Source organism: Caenorhabditis elegans, chromosome V (assembly GCF_000002985.6).
Source record: "Caenorhabditis elegans chromosome V".
Lineage (NCBI taxonomy): Eukaryota > Metazoa > Nematoda > Chromadorea > Rhabditida > Rhabditidae > Caenorhabditis > Caenorhabditis elegans.
The window spans coordinates 15,757,867-15,773,333 of record NC_003283.11 but is presented as its reverse complement, the minus strand read 5'-3'; the positions used below and the strand labels follow the sequence as shown (position 1 = coordinate 15,773,333).

The window sequence follows — 15,467 nt, the reverse complement described above, 5'->3', positions numbered from 1 at the left end:
TTTCTCTAATTTTTGCACTGATCTATATTTCTGGTGACTTACTTGTTTTGTTTCTGTCAGGATAACTATTATTCCAAATAATCTAATTCCAGAATTTGTAGGTCCATATGATTCAATCCAGTTCTTCAATAAGCCAAGATTCCCTAGATCTTCCAAGCGTAAGTTGTTTCATTTTAGACCAATATTTTTGACAATAAAAAAACTAACATTTAGATTCTTTCAACTTTCTCTGCTGACGAACCTGAAGACGAGCCGTCGCCTACTGCTGTAAAATCAACAAAACCCCAACGCCCAACTGAATGCCTGATTTGTGGAAACTCAGCAAATGGTCATCACTATGACGTGGCATCGTGCAATGGATGCAAGACGTTTTTCCGAAGAATGTGCGTGTCAGATCGGAGTTTCGAATGTAAAGCAAAAGGAGATTGTTTTGATTTAACAAAACGAAGTAAGGAATAGAGCTGTGCCGATTTTCCAAAAACCTTTTTAGAAAATACGGAATGTCCATACGAATCTTTCGAAACTTTTGATACATGTCTAGCTTATGGCCCAACGGTGCCAGACTGTCCCATCACGGTTTGATCTACAAAAAATGCGACAATTTTTTTGCTCAAAAATATGTTACGTCAGCACGTACTTAACCATACGAAATCAGTTGAGAACTCTGCGTCTCATCTCCCGCATTTTTTGTAGATCTACGTAGATCAAGCCGAAATGAGACACTTGGACACCACGTGTTCAGTTAAATTAGCTACTAGCAAAACAATACTGGTTGAAGTACGAAACATACTATTTTGTCTAATTACCGAACCCAAGTCCTTTCCAGCTCTTATAAAAACTTAGTTGATCTACATTTTCAGAAGTGCCTCTAAAATGCCGTGCATGCCGCCATCAAAAATGCATATCTGTCGGAATGAACCCCCTTGCAATGGAAGTTGATGAGAAAGCAGCGTCGTCGTCAAACTTTAAGAAACTAGTGAAACGAGCGCAGGATCTAGAGCCGGATGATGACTGTCAAGTGACGGCTGTTGTTAATAAAATGCAAATTGTAAAACCAGTCGATTCTATAGAAAGCAAAATGCAAAACATAACCGACATGCTGGTTTACTTGGAGACAAAAGTTGAAAGATTTCGAAAATCCGCGTATAACCCGCATTGGAATGAGTTCAGCGGGCTGGAGTACCTGCTGGAGTCGGAGTGTAGGATCGGATTTGGCGATAGATTCGGGGTAAGTTGAAAATGATTTATGCATATTCTTCAATCCTGTTCAAATTTCAGCCTATGCCCGGATGGCCTCTTCGAAGGGATCAGCTAGGTCCGCCAAGACTACCGAAACCACCATCCCCAGGGAAACCGAGAGACTCACAACACAGTCAAAACATGTAAGTTGAACTGGAAATTCACCACTTTCACACGAAATTTGTTCTATTGTTCAGAAAACAATGGTTCTTCTACAATTTACTGACAACTGTCGAATACGCCAAAACGTTCATGTTCTTTCATCGACTCAGCTCTCGAGACAAGCTGATTCTAACTAGGCACGTGGCATTGGCTTGTACGAACCTTCATATCTCGTACTCATCGATTAGAAGGAATTTAGAGGTTATCATTGAGCCTGACGGATCGGAACCCATGACTTTCAAGTGAGTCCTGGCTTTACGCGTACTGCTCGAGGAGAAGTGTACAATTACTTTTGCAGCGAATAGTTAATTCTGAAAAAAAAATCTTGAATATTTTCAGCGATACCCATTATTCGGCTTCTGTGATGTCTGTTGCACCGTTGATCCGTTGTCAAATTAAAAATATTGAATATTTGTTACTGAAAGCCATTGTATTATGTAATCCAGGTAATTATTTTGCGATGCAATAATACGGTCTCGACACGACCGAAGGTTTTTGGGATAAGCTGCAAAAAAGTATTTTTTTATATTACGGGAACATAAAACTCTGAGAATGCGTATTGCGCAACATATTTGACGCACAAAATATTTCGTAGTGAAAACTACAGCAATACTTTAGATGACTACTGTAGCACTTTTGTCGATTTACGGGCTCGACTCATTTGTTGAGGCCCCACGAAAAGGGGAGCAGAACGAAAAGGGGATCTGCAAAAAGGGGAGATACGAAAAGGGGATCTGGCACTGTGCCAAACGCTATTTTTCTCGAAGAAAACGATACAACGATGCTCCGATGTTACGCATCGCGTGTTGTTAAGCGTATCTTCTAGAAGAAAATTTCAAAAAACAACGTGCGTTGCGTGAGAAAAATTGCGTTTTGTGCGTTTGGCACAGTGCCAGCTCCCCTTTTCGTTGCTCCCCTTTTCGTATCTCCCCTTTTCGTATCTCCCCTTTTCGCAGATCCCCTTTTTGCAGATCCCCTTTTCGTTCTGCTCCCCTTTTCGTGGGGCCTCCATTTGTTGCTTTTCAAAAATCGAGCCCGTAAATCGACAAGTCTTCTAAAGTATTTCTGTAGTTTTCGCTACGAGATATTTTGTGCGTCAAATATGTTGCGCAATACGCATTCTCACAATTTTAGGGTTTTGTAATATTTCCTTGTTTGTTCGCAATTTTATCGATCCTTTTTTAGAAACCTTTTTTTACGAAAATTAAAAAATAACGAATTAAAAATCGTTTGAATATTTTATCTCGTGTACCTGGTACCGTAGTAGAGCTTCAGAAATCGCAACATTTAAAGGGGAAAGGGAATTTTCCAGCCGTCCCCGATCTCTCCGCCAAATCCCAGGAAATCATCTCACTGGAGCGAGTAAAATATGCAGATGCTCTTTTTAATTATTGTCTCCGAAGCCGGTCTGATGGTCCCCCGCATTTCGCCCAATTAATTCAAATTATTGATGTTCTCGAACGTCAGCAGAGAATGCAAAAGGATTTGCATCTACTTCTCGTGGCTCCGAAAGTAGCGAAATTGCCAAAGGATCTTGTAATGCGAGTTATAGAAGATATAATGGACTCGTAAATATTTAATAATTCGAGTTCTCTCACTAGTGAGAATAAAAGTGAATAAATGGGAAATGTACATATTAGTTAACAAAAATCAATAAAAATTACACACACAAATAAGTACATATGTGAGTTATTCAAAACCGGAATCGATATTTGCAGAATCCCATTTTTCGATTATTTCCAAAAACGATTCTTCGAAGGAAATCGGTGTTTCTTTTGCATCCATGGTAGCACCACTACGAATTTGACTGAAAAATATGAACATTTTAACAGATATTTTCTGAAAAAAATCCTACAATCTTGCTGAAAACAATCTGAAAACCAAAAGCGTCGCGATGAAGAACATTCCAGTTAGAACGGCGCCGATGATTGTTCGAAGAGGAGGAAAAACTGGAAAATTTTTAAAATAATTTTAATACTAATACTACTAGCAAAAAACCATTTTTGGAGTTGCAGTCGAACGTCACATCGATTCGCCGATTTTTGTAATCAAAATACTGTCGAGTAGTCCTCGAAGCGAATCCTGAGCACCATTTTGAAAGTCCTTCACCAGCATAATGATAGGCGCGAACTTCCCACTGAGAATTTCCATTTTAAATATTATTTAGGCATTCTTCTAACCGAATTGCCGACGAGAAACGGTTCGCTGAATGTATTTCCCTCTTCGTTTTCCATTTTTAGAATCGTGATTTTTTCCGGCAAGTCCATATTGAAATCCGCAAGCCTTGACAATCTCAAAATCAATTTCTAAAACGTTTCATGTTATTATAACCTACGTATTTAGAAAAAGCCGTTCAATATCCATTTGAATCTGCTTATCGACTCGTTCAAACGCCATATTCTTTCGATAAAGAGTCCATCCTGATGCCTTCAGAAGTACAGCAATCAGGGCAACGCCAACTGGTATTAGGGAAAAGCGTATCCGATAACTCATGTCTGAAAATTTTTTGTTTTTCGTATGAAAAATGCGTTAAAAAAATGGAAATTGATAAAAATTATTAATTTTAAAATTTAAATTGAAAAAAAAAACATTGGCGCCGGAACACTTTATCAGTTGGGCGCGACTGCATCAGACACGTCACGTGACAATTGTTTTCCCAACTTTCATGCTGGTGAGAAAATGGGTGGAGCTCCTTTACATTATTTTTCAAAAACAACAGAATGTTAAGATTTACAACAAAAAAAATGAAGACCTTCTTTTTTGTGCTTGTTTCATGTAATTACTGGTTGAACTGATAAACCTGAAAGATGGACTCCGCCTACTTTTCCACAAATTTGAATTCTCTGGAGTTTCTCGTTCCTCAATGTCTGATGGCTCCCGGAAAAATATTTCTTTTAATATGCATTTTCAGAACATTAAGCTTCAATGTCTTTTTTTCACACTCACAGGCAAAGCGGGTACGGTCCGTTTACGGATCTTGGACCGGGAACGGACCATTAACGGGCGAACTACGGATATGAAAAGCGGGACGGACCAATTACGGGCAAACTACGGGGAATGTAAAAAATGGCCATTAAGAGGAAAAAATGGATTTTAAGAAAACGAATTTTTTAATACCTATGATACCAGTTGGCTAATTCAAGCATTTTTACGTCGTTAAATGCATTATTTAGAGCAAAAACCACATTTACCGACCGAGATGGCTCTTGAGCCGTAGTTGGGCCGTTTCCGGTCCGTAGACGGTCCGTCGCCGGCCCGTAGACGGACCGTAAATGAACCGTCCCGGGCATCAAATTTTTGTTTTTGAAAATTTCAGGTTCTAGCACGGAAAAAGTGCTCAAATTAGCCAAAGGAGAGTGTAGGCACGTCAAAAACTCCATTTTCATGAAAAAAATGTTTCGTATTATCCTCCGTTTTGGTGATCATCCGTAGTTCGGCCGTAGCCGGTCCGTAGATGGTCCGTAAATTAACCGTCCCCGTCGGCAAAACTGCACTTTTTAAAACTAAACCTTGAATCCGGCAAAAAATTAGCCAACTGGCTACAATGGACCAAATAGCATTGTGGGTACTTCAAAAACTCAATTTTCATGAAAAAAAAATTCCTCTGGGCAACCATTTTGTCTATCATCCGTCCAACTGGTCCGTACGCGGCCCGTAATCGCATGCGATCTAACTGAGGCTATTAAGCATGACATTGTGTGTAAAAGAGGTTATATTAATGTAATCCTATAAACATATCAATAAAAAAGATGAAATGCCACAATTGGGTAGATACTGTGTATACGCAACGTTCACTCTCTCTGCTGGTCTTCTTCAGCTGAGCAACAGGAGCATTTTTTGAAATATCATAAAATATTTTACTAACAATACATTCTGGAATCATATCGTTTCTGTTCCGTGTGTATTTTAAGAAATTAAGGTATCATTCAAGTAGAACGCATATACCTTATTTCCTCTATTAGTATTGCAACCCGGTCCAATCGAAAATTAATCTTGCATGCAAGACTAATGGAGGAAATATGGTAAGTACCACTTCTATATTACAAGTAGATGGAGCACGTATAGGTAGATGTTAAGAAATATGCGAAATAAGTTCTGAACTACACGAAACTGTCAATTGTTATCGTTCGCTTTCATATAAGTCCAACGGCAAGATGGAGAATCAGAAACTACTGAAAATACAATCGAAAAAGTTGGTGTAAGACGTGAAAACCAGAAGAAAATGCGCGAGCGCAAGCTGATCGCTATTTATGCGAAGTCCATTGATTTTCCTCGCGTGCGCGAACGGCCAAATGGTAAGGTGATGGGCCAGTAATCAATCGACAGGCAGAGGACAAGTTCAACACCGGCTGAGGCAGATAGAATTGCTACAACGAAGGATCACCGGAAGACGGTCTGGAGCAAGACCGGAGCTCGGTGGAGCATTGGGAAAGAAAAAGGGGGCAGCTGGAGGGTGAAAAAATTTTCCAATTTTTTAGTCTCCTTACGGTTCAATTACGGTCCGTTGACGGACCGGGAATCGAACCGTGAACCGTTCTTAAATTTGAGCCGTTCCCGGTCCATGAACGGACCGTTTTGGGCACTTTCCGCTTTGCCTGTGACTGTTTACGTGATAAAGAACGATAATTTTTCATAAATCGCTTTCGAAATCCATAAAACACAAGTGAACGTTTTATTTGGTGGCATTTACAAAAAATGAATTTTAGATCGTTAAATTCAATGTAAAAATTCTTATTAGCGTTCCTTTCTACGATGATGGAGGAAGGAAGACGACAGGGATACGACGAACTCCTGAAATTAAAGATTTTTTTCTGAAAATTCTATGCCAGCCGCACCTTCCGCGTCTTTCAGCCCATCCTTCCATAGTGGCGGAGACTGACGAGCACTCGGAGACGCATTTTTGTGGTAAAATGCGAAATAATGCTTCTTCTCCGGCTGCAGGTGGGTGTTGGCGCTCCACATCACAAGATTGACAGTTGCACCGGCATTGATGAATGCAATCGGCGGTTGAACACGGAACAGCTCCGCTGAAGTGCAACGAACTTTGAATGTGATTCTCTTGTCTGTCGGATTGTGAAGTCGGAGATTCACATAGGATGGTTCTGAAGTGGTTGGAAATACCACCTGGAATAAAGATTTTATCCAATCCATTCTCATGGGAACCTCATTTTCACACCTTTTTCACGTCGAGCCACAACTGGAAAGCGGGCTCACCGGGCTTATTGGCCATACCCGAGTCTTCGCTCGCACCTGCATCTGTGAAGGGAAGATCTGCGGTGCTTGGTGTGAAGGTCTGATGGAAATTTGGTAGATTTAAACACAAACATTGAAAAAACTCACCTTTGCTGCCAGCTTCATAATTGTTAAATAAAAGAAAAACGTTGTTTTTCTTTTATTTGTAATTGTAATTGTTGTGGTCCAATTGAAATTCACGTTTTCCATCAACTAATTCGTGAATCCCCCTCAAAAATTTCAATTTTCCAAAAACATATTTGAATTCCCTCCAATATCGAGATATGCGCCAGCAAAACTGGAAATGCGCCAGCAGCCCCTCTGGCGCATCTCTCGATTTTCTCGCATTTTTAATGAATTTTCAGAAAAATTCCACGTTTTTAATTCGTTTTTACCGGAAAATTTACCATATTTTCGATTTAATTTGTGGAAAATATAAATTTCAGATTAGTTTTTCACTAATTCAATTAAAATCTTGTAAATTTTTGTCTGTTTTGAAGATAATTGCGTCATTTTCAAGTTTTTCAGCTTTCCACATGTCACTTTTATCACATTTGAGCCGGTTATGTTGTTCGAAATGTTCTTCAATACCTTCTAGCTCAACCAGGTAATTAGTTGTGTCTTTTAAAATCTAATTTGAAGCTCTCATATTTCAGATTATTTTGTTTCGCGCCACAAGTTGGACGATCAACGGGATTTTTAAAAAGCACACTAATAAAGTCAAAACAAGCGTTTAGAAATGTAAGTTTACAAGGAATTCTATAATAAATATAAATTATTTTCAGGTCAGTGTAGTGGAAACAAAAAGGGAATCGTATAAGCTGAAAAATGCGAGTTGGAAAGATTTGAAAGCGATTTTATCACTCGCAGGTCCTTATAAATGGCGAATTATGCGTATGTTTCGAGAATTATCTGAATAAAGTCCTAAATTTATCGATTTTTTCAGTCGGAATTTCATTTCTCGGCATTAGTAGTTCGATTTTCCTCTTCACACCTCGCGTTCTCGGAAAATTAATCGACGAGTGGGACGAGACGAAGCAAGATAAAATGGATCCGAACGATAAAGCCCTACTATTGGCTCGATTTTTCAAAGAAAATCCAATTGCTCTAGCTGGAGTTTTCATGTTGGGCGCGATTGCTATTGCCGCCAGAATTTACTGCATGCACACGGCGGGTATGGCAAAACTTTTAAACTGAAATTTAATTATTTAAAATTTAATTAAAATTTTTTCAGGTCAACTTGTGATCAATGATCTTCGCAAAAGTGTGTTCAACAGTGTTCTCCGTCAAGATATGGCATTTTTCGATAAAAATAAAGTCGGAGAAATTGTTTCTCGTCTTTCTACTGATGCTCTTATCGTTGGATATTCAGTTTCGATGAATTTGAGTGATGGAGCCCGTGCATTGATCACTTGTTTCGGTTCTGGAGGTCTTATGGTGCGATTGAGCTTCACGAAATCTTTGAAATTGGAAAAATTGTCTTGAAAACCCTCCTCGTGTCGATTTACGTAGCTCGTGTACTCCTCGTGAAGAAGTTTTTTTTAGCGAAAATGCTGAATTTTTGGACTTTTTTATGTTTGAAAAAATTAAAACCTTGAATTTAAAGTTTTTTAAATATTAAATCCGATTCTAAACTCTAATTTTCAGATAACTTTTTCAGAAAAAAAAATAATTAAAAATTGAAAAATACCGGAATTTTCAATATTTTTTTGCAAATTGAAAAAAAAAAAATCTAAAACCTGTTTAGATTTATCAACAAAAAAACAGTATTATTAACAAAAATTAAGAAAATTTCTTCAAAAATACACAAAAATGAGATAAAATTGAAATTTTGAAACTTGTTTTCCAAATTTTTCTGATTTTCTGCAGTTTCAAAAAAAAAAAATCAGAAAGCACAAATTATTCGATTTTTTCAATGGAAAACTTGAAATTTTCAAAAAAAATCTCCTGAAGAATTGAAAAGAACCCTGAAATTATTGAAATTAAAAAAACCCTTAACAATCTAAATTTTAAATAAGTTTTAAGTAGAAAATTTTGCAAAAAAAACTTCTCCTCGTGGAGTACACGAGCTGCGTAAATCGACACTTCGAATATAAAAATGATTTTTTATTCGTTTTTCCCTGAATTCTCCAATAAAATTGAATTTTCTTCCAGGTCTACACCTCCCTGGCAATGTGCAAAGTGATTTTTGTCGTCGTACCGGTCATCGTTGGAACTTTTGCAGTTTTCGGAAAGCTTCAGAGAAAATACACGTTAATGATGCAAGAAGCTGTCGCCGGAGCGAATCAGGTCGCCACTGAACGTCTTTCTTCCGTTCGAACCGTCCGAATGTTGGTCGCCGAGAGGAAGGAACTCGCCGCGTATTCTGACAAAATTAATGAAATTTGGCAGATTTCGAAGAAGGAAGGACTCGCCAAGGGATTCATGTTTGGATCGGTTTGAAAATTGGAAAAATATTGAAAAAAAAATGGTGGAAATTTTCAGTTCCAATTCACTGGATATCTTGCGCTCTCATCAATTCTATTCTACGGAAGCAATCTGATTAGTCAGGGACTTTTGACATATGGTAAAGATTTATTCGTGTGTCGATTTACGCAGCTCGTGTACTCCTCGAGGAAAAATTTTATGCAAAAATGCTCAATTTTTGAACATTTTTTCTGATTTTTTAAAAGGAATTTGCTGTTAAAATCGCTGAATTTATGATCGAAGATGTCGGAAAATTTCCGTTTTTCTATTTTTTTCAGAAAAAAAATACCGAAGAAAACCATGGATTTATCCATAAAAGTCTTTTTAAAAAAAAAGAGAAATTACCAAAAAATTTGTGTGAAATTGCAAATTTTTTTGAAAAAATGCAAATTGTTTAGAAATTTTTTTTTTGAAAAAATATAAAATTTTGAAAAAAAAAACTGAAAATCCAGGATCCCACAAAATTTAAATTTCTCTGGTTTCCTGTATAAATTTTGTAGATTTTTTTCCCTGAAACACTAGGAAAAAATACAAAAATTATGTATGTCAAAAATGGTTGAAAATTCATGAATTTCCGCCGAAAATCTGTGAAATCCTCTTCTCCACGAGGAGTACACACGCTGCGTAAATGGACACATTGTCACAAAAAGTTTTATCCAAAAAAATCACCAAAAAACTAAAAAAAATTTTAAAAATTTTGCAATTTAATTTATTTTTTCAGGAGAACTTTCCTCATTCTGTCTCTACGCAGTTCTCAGCGCTGGTAGCCTGTCAGCAATGTCTGGATTCTATCTCGAATTGATGAAGGGTCTCGGAGCCAGCTCCCGGCTCTTTGAGCTCAAAAATCGGGAGCCAAGAATTCCGTTGGAAGGAGGTGTTCAAATTGGAAATGTCAAGGATACTATTAGGTATCGCAATACTGAAATAACTTTTGAAATAAAAAATGTAATTTTTTTTTCTCAGATTTGAGCACGTTGCATTCGGATATGCTGACCGGGACCCATTATTCCATAATATTTCATTTGATGTGCCAGCTGGAAAAATCACGGCAGTCGTGGGATCATCTGGATCAGGAAAATCGACAATCGCCTCGCTTTTGCTTAGGTAGAACCATATTTAAGAGGAAAAATACTTAAAATGACCCGAAATTAGCGATAAAATATTATAAAATTTAGAAAAAAGCTGAAAAATTTTTGTTTCAACTTTCGGCACTCTTTTTTGAATTTTTTGCAAAATTTACCCTTACATTATAAAAAAGGGCAAAATTTACGAAAAAAAATTTTTTTCGTAACAAAAAATCCAAATTAAAAATTAAATTTCTTGAAAACCGACGGAATTGCACAAAAAACTTAAAAATATAACAAAAAAAATTTCCGGCCATTTTAAGACAAAATAAGTGGCAAAAATCCATTTTTGGTAGTTTTTGAAGCAAAAAAAAAAAACAAATTTCGTTTTTTTTTTGTTCTTCAAAAATTCAATTAGATTTCCGAAAAATGTGATTAAACTTATTAAAAAAAGCTTTAATTTACGAAAAAAAAACAACCAAAAATTAACGAAAGCCGTTCTTTTCGACGGGAATGAGCAAAAAAAAATTTTCCGATTTGTTTGAGACGTTGCAAGCTTTTTTATTTCAGCAAAATTTTGTTAATTTCCAAAAGTTTTTACGTAAAAACCCAAAATGTAATTTTTTTTTTGAAAAATGTATTATTTCTTTCAAATTCCAGACTCTACGATCCAACGAGCGGTCGAATTTTGGTCGACGGAACCGATTTGAAGGACATTGATCCATCATATTGGCGTCGTCATATTGGAACAGTTGGACAAGAACCGGTTTTATTCTCGACAACTATCAAAGAGAATATTATTTATGGAAGTCTTGAACCTGAAAACGTTACCGACGCTGAAGTGAGTACGAAAAAAACCGGGGATTTGGAAGGAATGCAAAAAATCGAGAAATATCACTAGTTTTCCAACTGAATTTTCATCAGTAAAAAATGTGGTCGATTTTTTTAAACGAATTTTTATCTGAAAAAAAAATCCAAAAAAAATCAATAAACGAAATAATTCTAAAATTTTTTAGTTTTTTCTGGAGATATTTGTTAATTTTGGAGAATAAATTTCGACAAAAAAACCGGAAAACCACCAACAAAAAAAAAAGAATTATTTCCTCCAATAAACTTTTTCGAAAAGCAGTTTTTGGTCCAAAAAAGACCGAAAAATCCATTGTTTAATTTTTCAGTATTTGAAGAAATTCTATTTTTTGGAATAAAAATATTTTTTCCCGCAATAAAATTTCCGAAAAACATTTTTTTCGCATTTTTCAGACAAAAAACAACTATTCTTCAATTCAAAATGTTTTTTTTTCGGAGATTTTTTTTTCTGAATTTTATTTTTACCAACAATACAAAAAATCGTATTATTTCCTCCATTGAAAGTTTTTGAAAAACAGTTTTGGTCCAAAAAATAATTTTTAAAAACCCGTTTTTAAAAACATTTTTTTAATTCCATTTTTAGAAAAAAACCTTATTTTTGAAACATATTGAAAAAATGTTGAAAACCGGTTCGAAAAAAAAACCTCAAACGTTTAATTGTCAAATTACTTGAATTTTTCGAAATTTTCATATTATTGAAATTTCTAGAATTGTCAAAACAAATTAAATTGTTATAATTTTTTGAAAATTTACTTTCTAAAAAATTAATTTTTTAAAAATAATAAAATAAAGAATACAATACAATTCCAACCTGAAATCCGCTATTGAATACTCAAAAATATCCCAAAAACTCCAGAATTTGCAATTTTAATTAGATTTCTATTTTTAGATCGTCTCAGCAGCCGATCAATCCAACGCCGATGAGTTTATCAGCCGATTCCCAATTAAATATGACACAAAGGTGTGTATTCATTTTTCACAAATATTTCAATTTTCAATCTAAAAACCTCGATTTCCAGGTCGGTGAGCACGGATCAACACTAAGTGGAGGACAAAAGCAGAGAATTGCCATCGCCCGTGCTCTTGTCAATGTGAGAAAAATATTTTAGAAAAAGTTTTCCCAGAGCTCTACTAAATCTGAAAATAATTTCAGAAGCCGAATATTCTAATTATGGATGAAGCCACATCGGCACTCGACGCCTCGTCAGAATATCTCGTTCGAATTGCTCTCAACAAATTGCTCGCGAATAGTAAACAGACTGTTATGATTATTGCTCACAGGTAAAGTTTTTAGAGCAAAAAATTCAAAAAAAAATCTAAATTTTTCGATTTTTGGCATTTTAAAAATTACTTTTTTGAAACATTTTGGAGTATACAAGATGCGTCGTAAATCGACATCTTGTCGATTTACGCACATCGTGTGTACTCCTCGAGGAAAACAAGAAACATCGGAAAAATGTCGATTTTTAACAATTTCCGAAATTCCAGACTGTCCACAATCAAGCATGCCGATCAAATCGTTGTAGTCGATAGAGGAAGTGTTGCAGAATCTGGAAGCTATGACGAGCTTATCGCTATCCCCGACGGAATTTTCAGAAAGCTGGTGGAAAAGCAGACATTTGGATTCAAAAATCCCGAATCTTATTAAATCGTTGTTTTTTTTTGTTTTACGAATAGTCGATTTGTTTTCCCCCTAATTTTTATTTCATATCACTTTTTTTTGGTTAGCTTAAAATTTCAGATTTTGTTCTTCTAGGTCATTTTTCTTCCCACTTTTGTGCCTTCCTCTCCCCTGCTACTTTTGTGATGAATTATGTAGAAGAGCTAGTTTAAATTAATAATAATTCCTCCTTTTTTATTATTTGGAAGAAAATATAGAAAAATCATCAAAGTTTAGTAGTAATCGCCTTGCTCCCAGTCTTGACCGTCTCTTTACTTTCGTCCGCCGCCGGCCCCGGAGACCTTACTGTGTACTTTTGCCGAGTGTTCCAGATTAGCTCTGGAAAAAAAATTATTGCATTTATTTGGGGATTACTGTGCTACCAGAAGCAGAGGCGGAACTTCGCTTTGCAATACTGCAGCGCGGTTTTTCAGAATTATTTATTTTACCGTTTTTTGAAAGGTTATTTCGGGTTACTTTTTTATTTTGTGAAAAAATTTACAGAATTCAACTAACGGATTCGTCGCCTACTCCTGAATTCACCACTGACGCATTTTTTCTCCGAAGTTTCCCAGTTACGAGATCCCCGATAGACTCACTTTTCAACGCTCTACCATACTCAGAAACACAGCTCATCATGATAATTGAATCGAGAGCTGGGTATACTGTGAAGCCGCTCTGAATTATACAAGACGGGAAGCTCATTTCCAAGTCTGCAAATGGAGCATAGATCATGAAGAAGACTGGACAGAACAGTATGATTGTGGGCGCAGTGATCTGTAAACCGCGACTTCTGATTATGTGAAAGAACACATGAAACTAACCTGTATCACGAGGGCTCTGAAGAATTGCTTATGAAGGCGACGGTTTTGGGCGGATAGGACGGAGAGTTTGGCGCGCATTCCATGATACATTTGATGCCCACAAATCAATATAACCGAGTATTGAATTGTGGAGATCAATGTCATTAGAGAGAGCCCATAGACATTCCTCCAGCGGATGCTATTACCTTCATAGGCAATCAGGCCAAGCACAGGGATATCTGTGATGTTCCTCTCGTAACGAAGAAGTATCTCCCCACCAAGGTATTCTCTTCCGAAGTCATCCATCGCAAAGAAATGCCCAACTGCAAATGCCCATAGGACTCCGAAGAATGAGTAATAGGACACCCAAATCAAGTAGTACCATCCATGGAAATATTTGATCTTCGGAGTATCAAAAAGTGCCCAGTACCGATAAATGAATTGAATTGCCAGCTGACAGATTGTTGCAGAGTACAGTCCTGTGTAGATTCCCATCATCCATTCCATTGAGAAGTTTGATAGTCCCAATGGGCGGGAAAGACTAAAGTAGATCAAGCTGGCGTTGTAGGTGTGCAGGAACTGGAAATGAAGTAGGTTAGGGATGAACTATCTACAGTACCACTACAGTAACTTATGTAACAGTAGACTATCCGGTGCACGGTTACGGTGCATTTTCTATACATTTGAAATTTATACTGAATTTTCCGAAATCTGATGAAAATGAAGCGCAGAAAAAAAATTGGGCGTTATGTTTGTCAGCTCTACTCTAGATATTATATCAATATATCCACAGATAGCTTTCGTAGTATCTAGACTGGAATTTACTCCACTAGTTATAAGAGGGGAAACATCTTCCTTACCGTGTGAAACAAGAACTCAAACGATGCGAAGATGAAGCCCAATAATTGAAAGTTGACGAGCAAGTACTTGTAGGATCCGAACTGCCGTTTGATGTAGAACAACGTTAAGTACACCAGAATGAAGCCAAAGAAGGCGTTGGAAAAGAACCCCAAATCCCCCATGAAAATGCAGAATTTGATGTAAGGGAGGTAGACGGTGCCGAACATGATTCACCAAGGCTGAAGAATTTCTACAAGAACTGGGGTTTATTTCAATGAGATCGGAACAAGACAATTTAGTTGAAAAAATTGGGCACAGGAAGTTTGAAGTTGCAATCTAGAGGCTTGTATTTTTAAAAATTGAAGTTATGCAAAACATGAAGTAATGACTGACTCATGACATTCTTGGAGGTGCAGGCAAAACAAGATGAGCTCCAATAGCCATGAAAATTAATTTTCAAAAGTTAGAAAGAATAACATCAAGTTGTATGAGAAAAAGTTGTAAGAAAAAAGGAAAAAAATTAAGAACTACAAATGTTATAATATATTTCTTGTTTCATTTTCGTTTTCCCACCCTGAGAAAATGTGGTTCACAGATCTCTCTTTGTTATAACTAAGAACAGAATAAGGTATGTAGCATTGTGTCTGAAGTTGGGAGGAGCTTAAGATGCAAATTATTTCCGGTTCTTCAACAGTGTCACGTGGGTGGGTAGGGTCTGAGGATACGGTTATTCTCAGTAGAGAAATCTTATCAGCTTCTGGGCTTTACTTTAAGGGAACATTGGAACAAGGTTAGTCTGACGTCACGAACATGTTTCACAGCGATTCGTGTGGAAGATCATGGGAAATTTCAAACTGCCTAAAATGAAATAAGAGGAGGACATTCTGACTGTCTATAATGTTCCAAAATGCTAAAAAAGAAGACGAAGAGACCAAGTTTTCACAAGACAAAGAGAAAGAAACTGATTACATCATGGGCTCATTGAGGTGAGCATGTATCTGACGTGATTGTATAAAAATGTTCCGATGTATCAGAGATCTTCAAGACCAAAATTGTCAAAAACTTCATATTAAAAAAAAGCATCACTATGCACCTCGGACCGCAAACGTTCGTCTCTGTGGATTTTATACCGGA

The 15,467-nt window shown here is 36.6% G+C and overlaps 5 protein-coding genes and 3 non-coding genes across 8 annotated transcripts; 4 read left to right on the top strand and 4 right to left on the bottom strand.

The window, feature by feature from the left end:
- Positions 1 to 92: 92 nt before the first annotated feature.
- nhr-60 (Nuclear hormone receptor family member nhr-60) lies at positions 93 to 3,066 on the top strand. Its single transcript, NM_074529.4, has 7 exons — positions 93 to 158; positions 214 to 448; positions 861 to 1,228; positions 1,279 to 1,382; positions 1,437 to 1,643; positions 1,741 to 1,847; positions 2,714 to 3,066. The coding sequence occupies exons 1-7, from the start codon at positions 108 to 110 to the stop codon at positions 2,971 to 2,973; spliced, it is 1,332 nt and encodes a 443-aa protein (NP_506930.1). The 5' UTR covers positions 93 to 107; the 3' UTR covers positions 2,974 to 3,066.
- Positions 2,963 to 3,896, bottom strand: F57A10.4 (Sensor histidine kinase). The gene is made up of 5 exons (NM_074528.6): positions 3,737 to 3,896; positions 3,582 to 3,693; positions 3,400 to 3,538; positions 3,257 to 3,350; positions 2,963 to 3,208 (listed from the first exon to the last, which is right to left on the bottom strand). Exons 1-5 carry the CDS (start codon positions 3,892 to 3,894, stop codon positions 3,091 to 3,093), a joined length of 621 nt encoding a protein of 206 aa, NP_506929.1. The 5' UTR covers positions 3,895 to 3,896; the 3' UTR covers positions 2,963 to 3,090.
- Positions 3,897 to 6,059: 2,163 nt separating this feature from the next.
- Positions 6,060 to 6,759, bottom strand: F57A10.2 (Major sperm protein; the record flags this gene model as incomplete). The annotated part of the gene is made up of 4 exons (NM_074527.6): positions 6,060 to 6,192; positions 6,237 to 6,525; positions 6,578 to 6,694; positions 6,742 to 6,759. 4 exons carry the CDS (start codon positions 6,757 to 6,759, stop codon positions 6,149 to 6,151), a joined length of 468 nt encoding a protein of 155 aa, NP_506928.1. The 3' UTR covers positions 6,060 to 6,148.
- A 402-nt stretch (positions 6,760 to 7,161) lies between these two features.
- Positions 7,162 to 12,879, top strand: haf-3 (ABC transmembrane type-1 domain-containing protein). Its single transcript, NM_074526.8, has 14 exons — positions 7,162 to 7,240; positions 7,290 to 7,374; positions 7,419 to 7,527; positions 7,580 to 7,807; positions 7,868 to 8,070; positions 8,788 to 9,069; positions 9,118 to 9,199; positions 9,821 to 10,007; positions 10,063 to 10,203; positions 10,824 to 11,004; positions 11,920 to 11,991; positions 12,050 to 12,121; positions 12,184 to 12,311; positions 12,519 to 12,879. Exons 1-14 carry the CDS (start codon positions 7,170 to 7,172, stop codon positions 12,676 to 12,678), a joined length of 2,001 nt encoding a protein of 666 aa, NP_506927.2. The 5' UTR covers positions 7,162 to 7,169; the 3' UTR covers positions 12,679 to 12,879.
- F57A10.9 lies at positions 9,486 to 9,626 on the bottom strand. Its single transcript, NR_070049.1, has one exon. It is a non-coding gene; the product is annotated as an Unclassified non-coding RNA F57A10.9 (non-coding RNA).
- On the top strand, positions 12,395 to 12,451 carry F57A10.7. The gene has a single exon (NR_070048.1). It is a non-coding gene; the product is annotated as an Unclassified non-coding RNA F57A10.7 (non-coding RNA).
- On the bottom strand, positions 12,869 to 14,585 carry str-9 (Seven TM Receptor). The gene is made up of 4 exons (NM_074525.3): positions 14,354 to 14,585; positions 13,515 to 14,072; positions 13,290 to 13,467; positions 12,869 to 13,029 (listed from the first exon to the last, which is right to left on the bottom strand). Exons 1-4 carry the CDS (start codon positions 14,558 to 14,560, stop codon positions 12,917 to 12,919), a joined length of 1,056 nt encoding a protein of 351 aa, NP_506926.1. The 5' UTR covers positions 14,561 to 14,585; the 3' UTR covers positions 12,869 to 12,916.
- On the top strand, positions 13,325 to 13,474 carry F57A10.8. The gene has a single exon (NR_070047.1). It is a non-coding gene; the product is annotated as an Unclassified non-coding RNA F57A10.8 (non-coding RNA).
- Positions 14,586 to 15,467: the final 882 nt, after the last annotated feature.